General features: G+C 45.5%; 1 protein-coding gene across 1 annotated transcript in view; it reads right to left on the bottom strand.

Moving 5' to 3' along the window:
• Plxna2 (plexin A2) overlaps positions 1–14,417 on the bottom strand; it is a 191,640-nt gene that overhangs the window by 13,623 nt on the left and 163,600 nt on the right. Inside the window, exons 14-22 of the mRNA XM_034512965.2 lie at positions 12,229–12,346; positions 10,122–10,258; positions 8,940–9,107; positions 8,601–8,694; positions 4,726–4,965; positions 4,159–4,302; positions 3,607–3,841; positions 1,509–1,651; positions 721–989 (exon numbers count right to left, since the gene is read on the bottom strand). Of these exons, the coding sequence (XP_034368856.1) occupies positions 721–989; positions 1,509–1,651; positions 3,607–3,841; positions 4,159–4,302; positions 4,726–4,965; positions 8,601–8,694; positions 8,940–9,107; positions 10,122–10,258; positions 12,229–12,346 (1,548 nt within the window). The remainder of the gene's footprint in view (positions 1–720; positions 990–1,508; positions 1,652–3,606; positions 3,842–4,158; positions 4,303–4,725; positions 4,966–8,600; positions 8,695–8,939; positions 9,108–10,121; positions 10,259–12,228; positions 12,347–14,417) is intronic.

Genomic DNA, 14,417 nt, shown 5'->3' with positions numbered 1-14,417 from the left:
AGGTACAGGAAGAGACTGAGTGGAGGTGACAGACTCAGTTCCTGCTGCTCAGACCCCTAGATTTGTGCTGGGCTCATTATGACCTCAACTGAGGGTTGGTGCAGGAAGAGATAGAGAGTCTCTAAAATATGTGCCCTACCAGGGAAGTGGCAACTGAGGTAGGTGGTATATCTTAGCAATTCCAGGCTAGGTCTCAATTCCAGGTTAGGGCCTCAAATCTGCTCCTAATCTCTACCCCAGCATGTCTATCAAAACTAAACATGAGCATGGGAAATTGTTTGCCTGTACTATCCAATATGGTGGCCACAGACACATGGTGTCTGGACACTGGGATTGTGACCAGTGAGATGGAGAAAGTAAGGTGTATGATTCATTTTAGTCAACAGTGGCACCATGCTCAGACACACAGGTCTGGAAGCAGAGAGAGTTATTTCTCTTATCTCGTTTATGAGAAAATTAAATGACAAAAAGGCAGCACCCGTGGTGTGAGGTCACAGAGACAAGTGGATTGGGATTGAGTCCCAAGACAGGCCATGTAGTTGGGTTGGAAGTCACCTGGTTTCCCAGGACCAGCCAAAGATGACACGCCATATTGGGCTGGTGGTATAAGGACACAATCAACCCTTCATGAAAGCCATTTCCAGGGGTTGAGGATATCGGGAGCCTATCTGTCAAGGTCTATAACTTAAAACTGCCTTTTTTCCCCGCTGTGGGTCAGACCTTCGGAGAAGAAGCTTGGGGTGATTCTTGTTTTCCAGGTTCTTGTCAATGAGGTCAGAGAGCAGCTGCTTGAGGACATCAGTGGCATATTCCAGGCGACCCTGAAGGCCTGTCATGATGAGAGAGGCCACATTCCCACGGTCCCGCATGGAGAAGCTGCGCTGTAGCTCCAGGGTGCGGATGAAGGTCAGCAAGAACACCTTGTTGTTGATAAGCTGGGCGAAGAGCTTCAGGGCTTTCTCCACGTGCTGCTGTCCATTTCCCTGTACCTGAAGTAGGCAGGATAACCTTCAGGGGACAGGCTCTGGATGTCCCCCAGGATGTTAGGACATGCTGGTGATAATGCCTACTCTAGGACCCTCTTCATGAGTGCTGCAGCCATTTAATCCCCAACTCTGCTGTTGGCGGTTGTTCTGTGAAGGTTACACAGTCTTCTGGCTCCTCTCTACTTGTCTGGGTGGTGAGGTTCTGAACAGCACTGACAACAGATATAACTCACTTCCCAAAGGATCCACCAGGAGGTGATCCATCGGTTTATTAATTTCCCTTTAACTTCCTCTGCCCGGATTCATTCTCTTGAGTAAACAAACCAAGAGACATGTACAAAGAAGCCCCTCGTCATTATTTTTAAGTCTATCACAAACTACTGCTCCCCACTCTTCCCCACCAACCCCCCATTTCTTAAAGCTGTTAGAAACTACTGGTTCTTTTCCTTCATAACTCTCTCCTGTCCCCTGGGTTTCCTGGGAACCCCTAGCCTGCATCATTAGAAGACAGGCAGTAAGTACCTCCAGCTCCCGCAGAACAGGGTGGTCCTCAATGCCTGGGAACAAGACTCTCATGGCATAGGTACGGTAGTCCAGGTAAGGGATTCCTGATCGATCCAAGTCACTGGTTAGCTCGTTGATGTCTGTCTGAAGCTCCGCAAAAGCTGTGAGAGTGAGTGAAGACAGACTGGCTTAGAGGAGCTCAAGTCAGGGGAGAGGAGAGAGGGAAAAGCCTGTCTGAAGGAGGAGGCTTTGGTGCAGAGGCCTTAGGTTAGAGGAGTGTAATGAGGAAGGTGTCCTAGGTTTTTGCTATACGTTGTTTACTATAGGACTTTAAGGATCTCCTAAGGCATGGTCCCCAACTTGAAGCTATTAGAAGTGGTGGGAATTTGAACACATGGAACTTGAGGGAGATCTTAGGAATGTGCTTTAAGCAGGTGTTGAGACCCTGGGTTTCCCTCTTTGACTTTTTGCTTGGCTACACACTTTAGCCACTGTATGCAGCCTCACCAACAGGCCTTTCGGCAACAGGATTAACTAATCATAGACAGAAAGTTTTCAAACTCAACCTAAGTAACTTTTCAAAAAAAAAAGGGGGGGCGCGTATGTGTGCATGTGAATAGGTACGTGCAAAAGTGTCTGTTACATGTGTGCTTTTGGAAGCCAGAGGATAACATCAGGTGACATCTTCAGAAACACCTCCTCAGGGACAGGCTCTCATTAATTAGCCTGGAGTTCACAAATTAGGTTAAACTGGCTGGCCACTGAGCTGAGATCCTTCTGTCTCTGCTTTCCCTGTGCTGGAATTGTAAGCTCATGCCACAATGTCTGGCCGTTTTGTTGTTGTTGTTGTTTATTTGTTTGTTTTGCTTTGTTGTTTGTTTGTGTGTGGTTATAGGGACCAACCTCAGGCTCTCAGGCGTGTGACTGAGCTATCTCCCAGCTCCTCTCCTCTCTGTACTGGGTGACTACCTCTGGAACTTACTATAGTGAATGAAATCTGGGTAGCATACTGTAATGAGAAGATGGAGACATTCTATGTCTTCTATGTCAACCTTTTTTTTTTTTTTTTAACTTCTACAGTTGCAAAGGTGGCTGAAATATAAAGAAGAGAATGATATGACTTAGACCCTTTGTAGGATGTTTGTAGAAGCAAGAGAAAAACTCCTGGAATTCAACAAAGGTAAGATTAAACAAACAGATCACCTTTCCTTAGGAAGAAGAAGAACCAGCATGTGAAAACCTTGGCTGTCAACTGCTCAGCCTACAGGGGAGTCCAGGCAGTGAAGGGGTCACAACTGTCTCCCTGGCTTCCCAGGTCAATAGGTAAATCTTCAGGCTTTGTGCTGGGGTATGAGGGAGATGGGAGGGTTTTGACCCATCTCTCCCAGTACAGTTCTTCCTCATTGTCCAACAGTTAGTTGCTTGCTTGTGAAAAGCCACTTGCCACAAAAGGAAAAATGTTTTGACTCCTAATTGAGATGTTTACCCAAAGAACCTGCTAGGTCCTCAGCCTGAGAGAATGCCAGGTATGCTTGTCAGTCACCCTGTGGATGTGTCTGTGTGGGAGATGAGAGAAAACACAATCTCCACTCCTACACACATTCACACCCAAGGCTGTCAGCAAGTATGGCTTTTGGAACATTCAGTTTACAGTAGAGACAGAAAACAAATCCTAGGAAATGACAGGCTGGGAAGGAGGCAGGGCTCTCCTACGTTCCTGGCTGTGGCTTCCATGTTCTACAAAGGTACTCCTGTAAGGATTAGGAAAGAAATCAACTTGGGCAGTTAAAGGATCTGGTCTGAGACAGTGAGGCCTGGCAGACTCTTACTGTGAGAACAAACTAGTCCTGAGAGGAAGGGACAGTTGGCCAAAATAATAGGCTGAATTGGGGTAGATCAGAGACAGTGAACACTGCAAATGGACCTATCTCCTCCTCACACTCGGGCATCCCTGTGTCTTCTCCAACCTCAAGTACAGGGAGCGTTCCTGGGAAAGAATAGAATATGAAGGCTTGTGGAGAGAGAATAGAGATAAAGACAGGGTTTGTATGTAAGGAGGGTGATGCGATTAGTGAAGAAGGAGAAGTCCAGGAAGTGGGGGTGCACCTGCACTCACCTTCCTTGCACTCCAGCGCCACCCTGGACTCCAGGTTGTCCATCTGCATTTGGAGCCGCTTGAGTGTGAGGTCATTTTCCCGAGACTTGCGTTTGTAAGCGATGAGGACAATGATGACGATGATAAGAAGGAGGCTTCCACCAGCTGCGATGCTGATGATGGCTGGCAGGGTCAACAGGCTGTCGGAGATGACGCTCACGGAGCCAGGCGAGAACACCATCCCGCCCACGTGAACCTGTGCATTGTTCACACAGACACACAGGTATAGAGCCCTGGGGTGCTATCACATCCTATAGCATTACAGTGTGAGCAATGGCAGGGCACACTACAATAATACTGTGCATATTTGGATACTAAGCAATTCCTGCCTTGGGGTTTGCCTTTCTACTTGTATGTTCCCAACTGCTATCCATTTTGACATAAGACATGGAGATGAGGAGATATGGAAGGCATGAGTCAGAACTGAGGTGGAAGGGAACCTTTCTTTGTGCATACAACCTTTCTTTGTGGTGAGGTTGGGCAGAGGAAAGAGACAGAAGAAGATTCACTCACCATGACCTTGTGCTGCCCTGTGAGGTTGGGAGGTTCACAGAGCAGCTGTGTCTCAGACACAGTGACTGTGCAAGGTGTCTCTCCAATCATTACTGTGTAGTTGAGTTTGGCCCCTCCAGAGGCAGGAGGACAGAGATTTTTGCCCTGTAAAGAACAGGTGTCTTAATGAGGAGAATTGGCATTTGCAAGCAGAAATTAATTACCTACTAAAAAAGAGATAATGGAGACAGGGTCAGGCAGCAATGTAAAAAACAGTACACCCCCATGACTGGTTTTTAAAGAGACTTGAACCAGTCACAGATGAAAGAAGACCCTCCCCTCACTCCCCCCCCCCAAAAAAAAAAGAGAGGTGTTTGGGAAAGAGGAAGAGAGTAAAGAAATGGAAAACAAGACACAAAACACAGACAGATACAGATGGATGGGGGGACATGGTATTTAAGGGTAGGTGGGGTGCAACAAGATTTCTGTGTGCTAGCACCTAGAGATCCTGTCTTCTCAAGAGGGAAGGGCCTGCGGCATTCTCTCCCACCACTCTCCAGGCTTTTCTTCCCCAGTTGTGTTTCCTACCTTCAGGATGATGGGTGAACCTGGCTTCTGATCCAAGATTCCCGTGGGGCTGAGCAGTTCAAACGTTGGGTTGGGGTAGTAGATGAACTTGGTGTCATTGTAGATGAGTAAGGATTGGACATTGTTAAAGAGAAATCCAAACTCATCTGGCCGTTCCACAGTGTCCAGACCTGGACGGTAGTCACTGGTCAGAGAGGGTGCCAGACAGGTGAGGGTGGTGGTGTTTACCACTGTGCATACCTAGGAAGCAGAGAGCAGCATTCAAACCTGACCACCTGGTGGGTGAAGGTGGGTCTGTCATCTCTTACCCTCTGTTTGCTTGACTTCCTTCACTACATAGGTGGCCCTTAAGAAAAATATGGTGACAATGCATCTAACCCCACTCGTTTATTTATTAACACTGTTTTGAGCACCTGTTTTCTGGCAGACACTGGGCTGAGAGTCTAGTGCACAGAATGAAGTAGTCTCAAGGGATAGCTCTGGATTAATTAAACAAGCTTTATAAGCTCCTCCACAGAGAGCCTGGGGCAGCACAGGGCACGATACTGTGAAATGCATGAATGGATGAGAAACACTCTGGTGGGAGGAACCAGATGCTCTGGAAAGTCTGTGAGTGTGCATGGCCCAAAGCAGGATTCATGAAAGACTCCCCTCAGAAGCAGTGAATGCTTTTATCTGAAGAACAAGAGGCTTACCTAGGCCAGAGAATAGTGCAGGAACAAGTTTCAGCTGGAGGAGACAGCAAATGCAAAGACTGAAGATGTCAGAATGTCTGACGAAGAGGACAGTTGCAGTGAGGGAGTGTGTGTGGGGGGGTTAGGGGTGGGAGTATCCAGTGTGGAACTGAAAGTGGTGAGACGAGCTTTTTGTGCCCTGTGTAAGTATTCAGCTAATGCCTCAGCACAAAGTGGGCAGTAAACAGAATGCTGCCACTCAGGGCCTTTCTTTCTTTTTTCTGGCTACATACTCCTCCATCTGCACTCAAAAGTGACACTGACTTCATGCTCTCCCTTGTCTCTTGATATACCTCTGATCTGCCATCAGAAGTCTACTGGATGGTACCCGGTTAGCACCATCTGCTCTTCTCTCCTGCAGTGGTTGGTTCTGAGGCTAAGACAACACCCAACGAAAGAAACTACTAACATACCCATTGCAGGGCATAAGGGGGTGGGGGTGGGGGTGGGAAGCAGATTCCAGCTTGCTCTCCTCCTAACTTTTACTCTGCATCACAGCTAGCTCATTTTCTCTGGGAACTGGGCTGTCACAGGAACAGCCTAGAACACTCTAGTCTATCCTGCCTAGCATGGTGTATGTGAACCTATACACACTCAGGATTTATAACCAGAAACAGGTGCCTGTGGGAAACAGTTGACAGCACAGAGAAGTGCTGGTATGTAGAAGTGATGTCAGAACTTCAAGTCCAAGTCTTAACCCTTCTGGACAAAACGGCTTCCCTGGCTTTTCTGCTGTGCTAGGGACCAGTTTCCAATCCTGTCCCTTTCCTACCTAATGTCCATGTCATGGTGCATCTGGGGATACAGATAGGCACAGGAGAAGTGACAGGTGCAAGTAAATGAATGCAGCTTGTCAACATCCCTATGCATTTTGGGGGCTTTGTGCCAGTCCTCCTCACTGTCTGGGAACTTTGAACACAAAGAATGGGGTAGCTCCAGGCAGGCTGAGGCTAAGACAGGGACCAAATGGAGCAGAACGGCAAAATACTTCTTTCCTCATACTGTAAACAGAGGGAGGCACTGGGCAGCACTTCGAGGCCCTGTTCTAGGGACACTGACTTCCTCCAGGACTCCAGGCCTGTGAGCCTGGCTGTTTCCAAGCCGCTCACCATGGACTCCTAGAGCCCTCCAATTCATCCCAGCAGGTGGAACTGTATTTAGTCCCTGGAAATACTGTAGTCATATGTATAGGGATGGTGGCAGTGAAGGAGTAGCCCTCAAGATATAGATGAATCTTTGGAGGAGAGAAGGGACCTCACCTGGCCTGCGGCTTCCTCAGGATGTCATGTAAGAGGAAAGCTCAAGCCCTGTTTTTTTGTTGTTTTCATTGAGGACAACAGCTGTAGCTTTTGGGAGTCACCCTTGTCTCCCTCATGCTAATATTGTAGCATTCTCTCTATACTATATTCACATCTCATTTTATGTGTATTGGTGCCTTCTATTATTGATCCTGTTAACTGGGGAGAAAAGTCCTTCCCAGCTTGGTCAATTCCTTGAGACAGCAAAATCCTTGCAACTAGGCTGCATTCCTTGCATGTAGAAACCAATGACAGAGCCATCCCTAGCCCAAACCACCTCATGTTATAGTATTCACATGCCCTAACCATCCCGTGACTCTGTACCAAGCACCCAGGAAGAGACCCTCATGCCTTAGAGTCAACTGACATACACAAATCAATACTCCGGCCCTATAGCTCTGTCCTTCCTATGAAGACTAAGAGAAGCTAGAGCCAGCTTTGTCTTCTGCCTGAAAGGTGGCTGCCTTGGCATGGGGGTTCCTTCTCTTAATTTATCTGTAAGTTGTATTCTTGTTGGCCACTTTGGAATGATAATAAAATCTATATCTTAAAACCTGTACTTAGTTTTTGGAGAAGGAATGGTTTATCTTCCCTTAGTATGAGTTCAAGGTTCCCATTTTTAACAACTCAGGCCCTAGAAATTTAACAGACCAACAGTCATTGGGGGCTTAGGGAAGATTCAGCTGTCAGGAGGCACAGAGAGTGCAGGCTCTTCCTGTGATTCCAGTTCTGAACTTGGATGAATGGAGAGAGAATGTGTTTGCCAAGCTAAAAGTGCTGAGCACTGCTAGTGTGATGGGAAGTCATAACCATGACTATTTTATGCTTGGGGGCAAGTTATCTATCCATCTGGCCTTAGTTTCTCCTCTAGGCGATGAGGCTGTGGGACCTGATAGTCTTTAACACTTTTATTTTTTGGCCTTGCCCAGCATTGTGTTACTTTGTGCGCCTCTGTTTTCCAAGGAAGCTTCAGCTTGCTGGACATGTGTCAGGGATAGAAGGAGAGATATCGCTCCACCTTTTGTTTGTCCATCTCAGCTTTACCAATATCCCAAAGGTCACGGAGTAATAATAACAGCCCATACAACATCTCCTGCATTATAATTATGAATACAATAATGTGCAGGAATTGCCGGTTAAAAGGAGTGAGACGGTGCTGCAGGAACAAACGGGAGACTTTTCAATAATCTGATGAGACATTCTGTTCTCATCAGAATAAGAGAACTTACTGACATTCACAAACACTCGTAGCTAAATGGGATGACATGACGGAGCTATGCAAAGGACTGAAGAAGCTGTGGTCATCTTGCCAGTGGGTCAGAATTCTCTGTCTGCTGACACTAAGTATAAACATGAATTCCATAGCTGGCCTGTTCAGACACTGCAAAGCAAGTCTCTCAGCCATTTACCTACAAGGAGCACAGGATCCCAGAAGTTAAAGGACTTGATTGGAGCCATATAGGCCATAAACGGCAGATTCTTATTTCCCATACAGAACTTTCTAAATGCGGAGGAAGAACTTCTTTCTACCTCCCACACTGTTTCTCATTTATCCTTTAAGGGAACATTTTCACTGACGTGAGCATGACTCTTTTGTGCTGTATCAAACACAGCAGCCAGCACTTTTAGACCTTTGCGATATCACCTGGAATTATAATGTCATCACATTTGTTTCTGGACGGTTCGGGTGGAACCATGACTATAAAGTCCAGTCCTCAATCATTTTTCCCTGTCTAGTGATCAGGCATCCACGTACCTAACCCCTAGCTCCTGGCCTTGCAAGATGTGGCCAGAGAGTCATGGTTATTGAAGCCAAGGAAGGGGAAGACCAAAGGTTACTCACATTGACAGATTCTTTGCCATTGAACTTGACTCGGACCCTTGGCTCCTGAATGACATCCAAGTTGAAGCCTGTGATGGTTAGGGGTGTGTGCCCGCTGGAAACAAGCAGAAGCTAGGTTAGGTAAAACCCCTTTAAATTTGGTAAACTGAGATTCAACCATGAGGGTCCCTAAGATGAGCCTCCCTTTGACTTTAGGGCCTCTGCAACATCATTTCCCTTTGGACGAATCCTGTTAACCTCACCTTTCTCCTGATACAGTCCACCAATCACACCGTCTTCCAGATGACGTGTCCTGCTAACCTCAAATCTCTTTAGATGTACCTCACCAATCTCACCCACCTAGTGATGCTCCACTCTGGCTCGATACGTTGGACTCGTGGGTCATCTATATACTCGAACTGCAGACTGCTATCTACCCGGGCTCTGTCGACACTCACGGAGACAGGGACTGGTCCTAGTCCATTGGAGGATGGGGGTGAAACACATACAATCTCATTCATTGACCTCCTGATGGAGAAACAGAGAAGGGTTAAGCCAAAAGAAATGAGCATGAACTAGCTTGAAAGGCATGTCCCTTGCCCCACGTGTGGCCCATGATACATTCTGTTGTTTTCTTATTTTCTGTGCTACAGAAATATCTTCTACCAGTGTCCCTCAGCACCTTCCCTTTCCCTTTGCTGGATGAGGAAGGGAACACAGTAGAAAGGTTAAAGAATATGGGTAGAGACAAGGATCTATGAGATTTTGGAGAACTCCTTTTTCTAGAATATGACTAATTGACCCTTAGGGTCCAGGCAGGCTGTCAATGCATATCCATGTCCTCTGTTGTGATAAAAATACAAGGCTTGCTCTGGTAGAGTTTAGAATGCAAAGTGCTCAAGTGGGTAACACTGGGCAGACTGGGGCCTAATCAATGGATTCCTTCAGAATTCACCTTAAGTCTGAATCCTCAGGGCTCATACTTGTGGCTGACAATATTAGGGTTTTTGTTGTTGTTGTTAGCTTTTTGTTTGTTTGTTTGTTTTGTTTTGTTTTATGCACAGAAGATAATCTCAAGAACAAATCTGTGCTTAAATTGCTGAGACCAAGCCAGGAGGGGTGGCACACGCCTTTAGTCCCAGCACTTGGGAGGCAGAGGCAGGCGGATTTCTGAGTTCAAGGCTAGCCTAGTCTACAGAGTGAGTTCCAGGACAGCCAGGGCTACACAGAGAAACCCTGTATCAAAAAACAACAAACGTACAAACAAAAATTGCTGAGATCATGTCACCTCCATGAGTCTCAAGTTCCTACAGTGAAACAGCCTGGGGAGCTCCTGGGATTACTCCTCATCTGTTCTAATAACCCTTGCCTCTAGTTCCCTTTAGATGTTACCAGCCCCTCCAATCTATGGGACATAAACTGATAAGTGGCATACATTTCTAATGATGACTAGCATGTCTGGGCCAAGGAGAGGACCAATGATGAGGAGGTAACGGGGATGCCAAGGCAACAACAACACACCATCCTTCACGTTTACCTTACCCATAGAATTCGCAGGTCTGATTGCCCAGGTACACTGCCACGCTGCTCCCAGCACCAAGGTAATGGCCTGTGATGGTCACCATGGTACCTCCTGACTCTGGTCCCCGGATCGGGCTGAGTGACAGCACAGAAGGATTCTTTGAAAAGAAACAGAGAAACATTCCTAGCTTAGGTCCAAGGCTAGACCTAACTGTAAGAAGAATAACAATCATGCTGGGAGCTAAGGTAGTTTTCCTGCCCTCAATAGTTCCAAATGTCATTGCTTTCTCTAGGGAAGGTGAAGGGCTGCCATACATTGGAATTAACTAACTTTCTGGCGAGTCTTATACTCATAATACTGAAGAGAAAGCTGATAAAACACTGACTAATCAATAAAGTAGTTTGCATATTGAGAACAACTTGAAAATGCTACTTTATATACAGCCTGTTCTAAGGTTTGTTGTTGTTGTTTGTTTGTTTGTTTTTGGCACAAAATCAATAGTGCTGAGTGAAATGTTCTTGCCTAAGCTGGGCAGCTGATAGACTGCAACCTCTATGAATGGTCCACGTATATGTCCTCTTGTCCCGCCCTAAGCACTGAGACCTCATTCTTGGTGCCATCAGTAAATGTTAAACATAGCTTCTCTGATCCTTATTAGTGGATGAGAATAGCACTTGCAAGTATGCTCACTAAGCTTAATGTAAAAGAAATTAATTAAAAGAAACTCTAGCCTACCACGAACCAAGCAGATAGCAGATCTAAATCAGAAAGAACTGCCTCTGCCTAGTGGGCAGTGATAAGGAAAGTATGTGTTTTTGTTTGTGGTTTTTTTTTTTTTTTTTTTAACTTTTGTTATCTTTTTAGATAGAGTCTCACTACATAGCTTAGGCTGGTCTTGAACTGGAGACGCCTTCTGTCTTCATCTCCTGAGTGCTGGGATCAAAAGCATGTGACACCACATGTGAATGGATTCTAGTCTGTATCAGCCCCTCACTATCTATGGCCCAGAGGTGGGTCATAGGATTATGCTGGATTTTAGCTTGTTCCTTTGTCCATTGAGGAGGGTATGGTGGGCTAGGACCCTTCACAGTTTGGACATTAACAACTCTCTCCCTATCTTTTCTTTTTGCTTCCATGTCCCCTGGGAAGGACATGAGGTACAGTGGCTGCAGACAGACTGGAGAATCTGAGAGAAAAAAAGTGTAAGAAAAAAGGAAGCAATGCCAAAATGAGAATATAGGCCTGGAAGCTTTGTAAACTACGTAGTAAAATGCTTTAGAAAGAAGAGAATTTTGTGACCTGATGACTTAAAAAAAAAAAAAAAAAAAACCTCTTAGTAAGGCTGGTTTGATCCCATCCACTGTTGTTAACACTTGTTAATGAAGTACTCAGTGTGGAGATGTAGGTAAGATTTAGAAAAGGAACTTAGGGCCCTCTATACAATGTATTGATTCAGGATTCATTGAGCCTAGGGAGACTCCAGGACCTCAGAAGCAATTTATGGATTCGGCATAAATTTAGTGCCAGCCTCCCAGAATTTTGGTACCAAAACTCCTAGATGAAATGTCTTTAGGGGTGTGCATACATGTACGTGTAAACATACAGACATGAGAACTGTCTGTCAGCTCATATGTTCTCTCTCCTGGTCTTATGCACAGAGGTACATCTCTGCCAGATTAGAGACTCTTCTAATCCTTAGCTTAAAATATCCTCATCAAAAATCAAAGCATATGAATAAATATAAACTGCTTAATTAGTGTGTCTTCATTAGGCTAGAATTAGATCACAATGTCACATGGAGGGATGAAGGGCAGCCTACTCTTCCATCTAGAATCCGTTTTCTAAGAAAGGTTTACATTTTGCCTTACTTAGAACTCTGACCGATGGTCCTCTGACACTCCAAAATTTATGAGTTTTCTGTTTTTTTTGTTTTTGGTTTTTTGGTTTTGTTTTTTTAAAGTCATGTGACTATTCAACCCCAGAAAGAAAGCCTTCCACGCAGAGAAGCCAAAAATTCACTTTATTGGTCACATGGTCAGCCTGGCTAGGAGGACCAGATGAGAATCCCCTAGGAAAAGTCTGGAACAGATGTGTGTCCTTGTGGCTAACCTTGGTCCCAGTACTTACCACAAAAGTATACTGCTGGTGGGACTTGGTCATGAACTCTGGCTTGCATTCCCCAATGCACAGACGCACAGGCCCAGATGTGGTACCTATAAGGGCATGGCCCATCTCACAGACGATCCTGAGAAGACAACAGACCTCCCAATGAGAAGCTTGACAAGGCTGCAGTCCCTACTCATTTGCTCAGCAGTCAGTGGGTGGCCCATCACTGTCTTGCCATAGTGTTAGGCCATGGCTTAGTTTAGTACCAATGTGATCATGAGTTTAGTATTGATCTCCTGGGCTTTGTCTTATCTCCACAGTGAGATGTTGGATATTATTATATATAAAAAGCTGTGGGTGCCTCTGATAGATCATTCTATCCCAATCCCTGTGAGGATCTAGTACAATGCCTCACCATGGGTCATATCTAGAATTGGTGGAATGAGTGGACTGTCCACCAGAGATTGAGGAATAATACTTAGTTGGTGTTTTCTGCTATGCAGCAAGCCAACACAGCAGCTCTCTCTAAGAGCACAAGTGAATGACTGTCACACTGATTCAGTTGTAGTGTGTTTCCTGCAGTGAGCTCTCAAAAGCAGGTAGATAATCTGGTGAGATAATGTGAGCATCCAAACAGCATCTCCCAGCACAGTGGCAGAAGTTCATGGACATGGGTGGTGACTGAGTTCATTAGGTGCCAAGTGACACTTAATCAAGGCTGAGCATACTGAGTGGGTGACATGGCCTTGGTTAGAAGTCACGTCTCCCATTGTCAGGAAAACTGGAGGAAGATGCTCTGCACTTTCTCAGCAGGTTAGATCAATACACCCTGGTGATTTCCCTGGCTCCTGAGATAAGTTACAACAGAACACTAGTCCCTTACGTCACAGTGCCTTTCAGAAAGGGTAGGCTGTAGGGGATGGATAGGAAAGGGTTCTACCAATCTCAGTAAATAGGGGGCCAAGAAATGAGGAAGGAAAGCTTCTTCTTGCTTCCTGACACTATTTCAGATTGTAAGAGCAGTGCCCATGCATTCATGCTAGGCTTGCTTAGTGGGGGATCAGAAAAGCAACCCTCCTCCCCACTTAATCCCCTGTATTATCCTGGTACAGTGTGAAGACCTGTGTTTAACGGATAGATGCTTATCTGTATCGTTTCTCTAGGGAAGAAGGTGACTAAACAAATATTTCATTTCAATGTAATAAAACTAGCATTAAACAAATCTTGCCTCTCTCTCTCTCTCTCTCTCTCTCTCTCTCTCTCTCTCTCTCTCTCTCACACACACACACACACACACACACACACACACACACACACACACGCCACTAGTTTCCATCTCCTTCATAACAGTTAATCCTAAATAAGTACATTGATTCCTGGTAAATATTTACTTAACATACAATAACTGTCTTTTATGTTTAGCATACAAGATGCAACAGAAAGCACTTCATGAAAGAAGGTTCTCCATTTACTTTATCTTTGAATAAATAAATTCACTATGAACCCACATAGCATGATAACAACAATCAATTAGTGTTGGTATGTAGTCCTCTCCTTAAACCTCATTAGTGAGGCATCTGAGAAGCTTAATCCAAGGTGTTGGGTTATTTTCATGCTGACACTTGCTTGGAGAAACAACTCAAATATTGTTTTCTGGTGCTGGACCCTGCCTGATTTTCTATAGCTCACCCTTTGGAGAACTCTTTTAGCTCACCCTAAAAGAACTCTGGAAAGTCAGCTAATTCTTGTGACAGTGAGAGTGGGGACTGGGAAGCAGATAAGCTTTTCCATTTCTTCTAATCAAGCCTGGCTCTTTCTTCATTCATGGCCAGTATATACTCTGTGGGAGAGATCCTCCACAGGAGAGGGAGGAAGCAATTATTGTAGGCATGAAGTTGTGGAAAAAGGAAATTGGAGGACATGCAAAGGTTACAAGCAAGAACGAACTCTTGGTCTTGGGCCTGGGCCTGTTTCAGAAAGGAGAAGGTCTCGTCTGGCCTGTTCAGCCATCCATGAAGGGCTTAGGAATTGACTGGGCATATTGCCTTTCTAGGTTCTAAACATTCTCTTGCTTGGGGTTCATGTTCCAAAAGCTAAACGTTATGTATGGAGTCCCTGGAAGAGGAGTGAGAGAAGGAGATGGAGCCAATACAAGTATCTGGACTAAGTACCTGTAGCTTGCTCTGAATGAAATCCATGCTTGCATGGGC

Source organism: Arvicanthis niloticus, chromosome 10 (genome assembly GCF_011762505.2).
Source record: "Arvicanthis niloticus isolate mArvNil1 chromosome 10, mArvNil1.pat.X, whole genome shotgun sequence".
Classification (NCBI taxonomy): domain Eukaryota; kingdom Metazoa; phylum Chordata; class Mammalia; order Rodentia; family Muridae; genus Arvicanthis; species Arvicanthis niloticus.
This window is presented reverse-complemented; position numbering and strand designations above follow the sequence as displayed.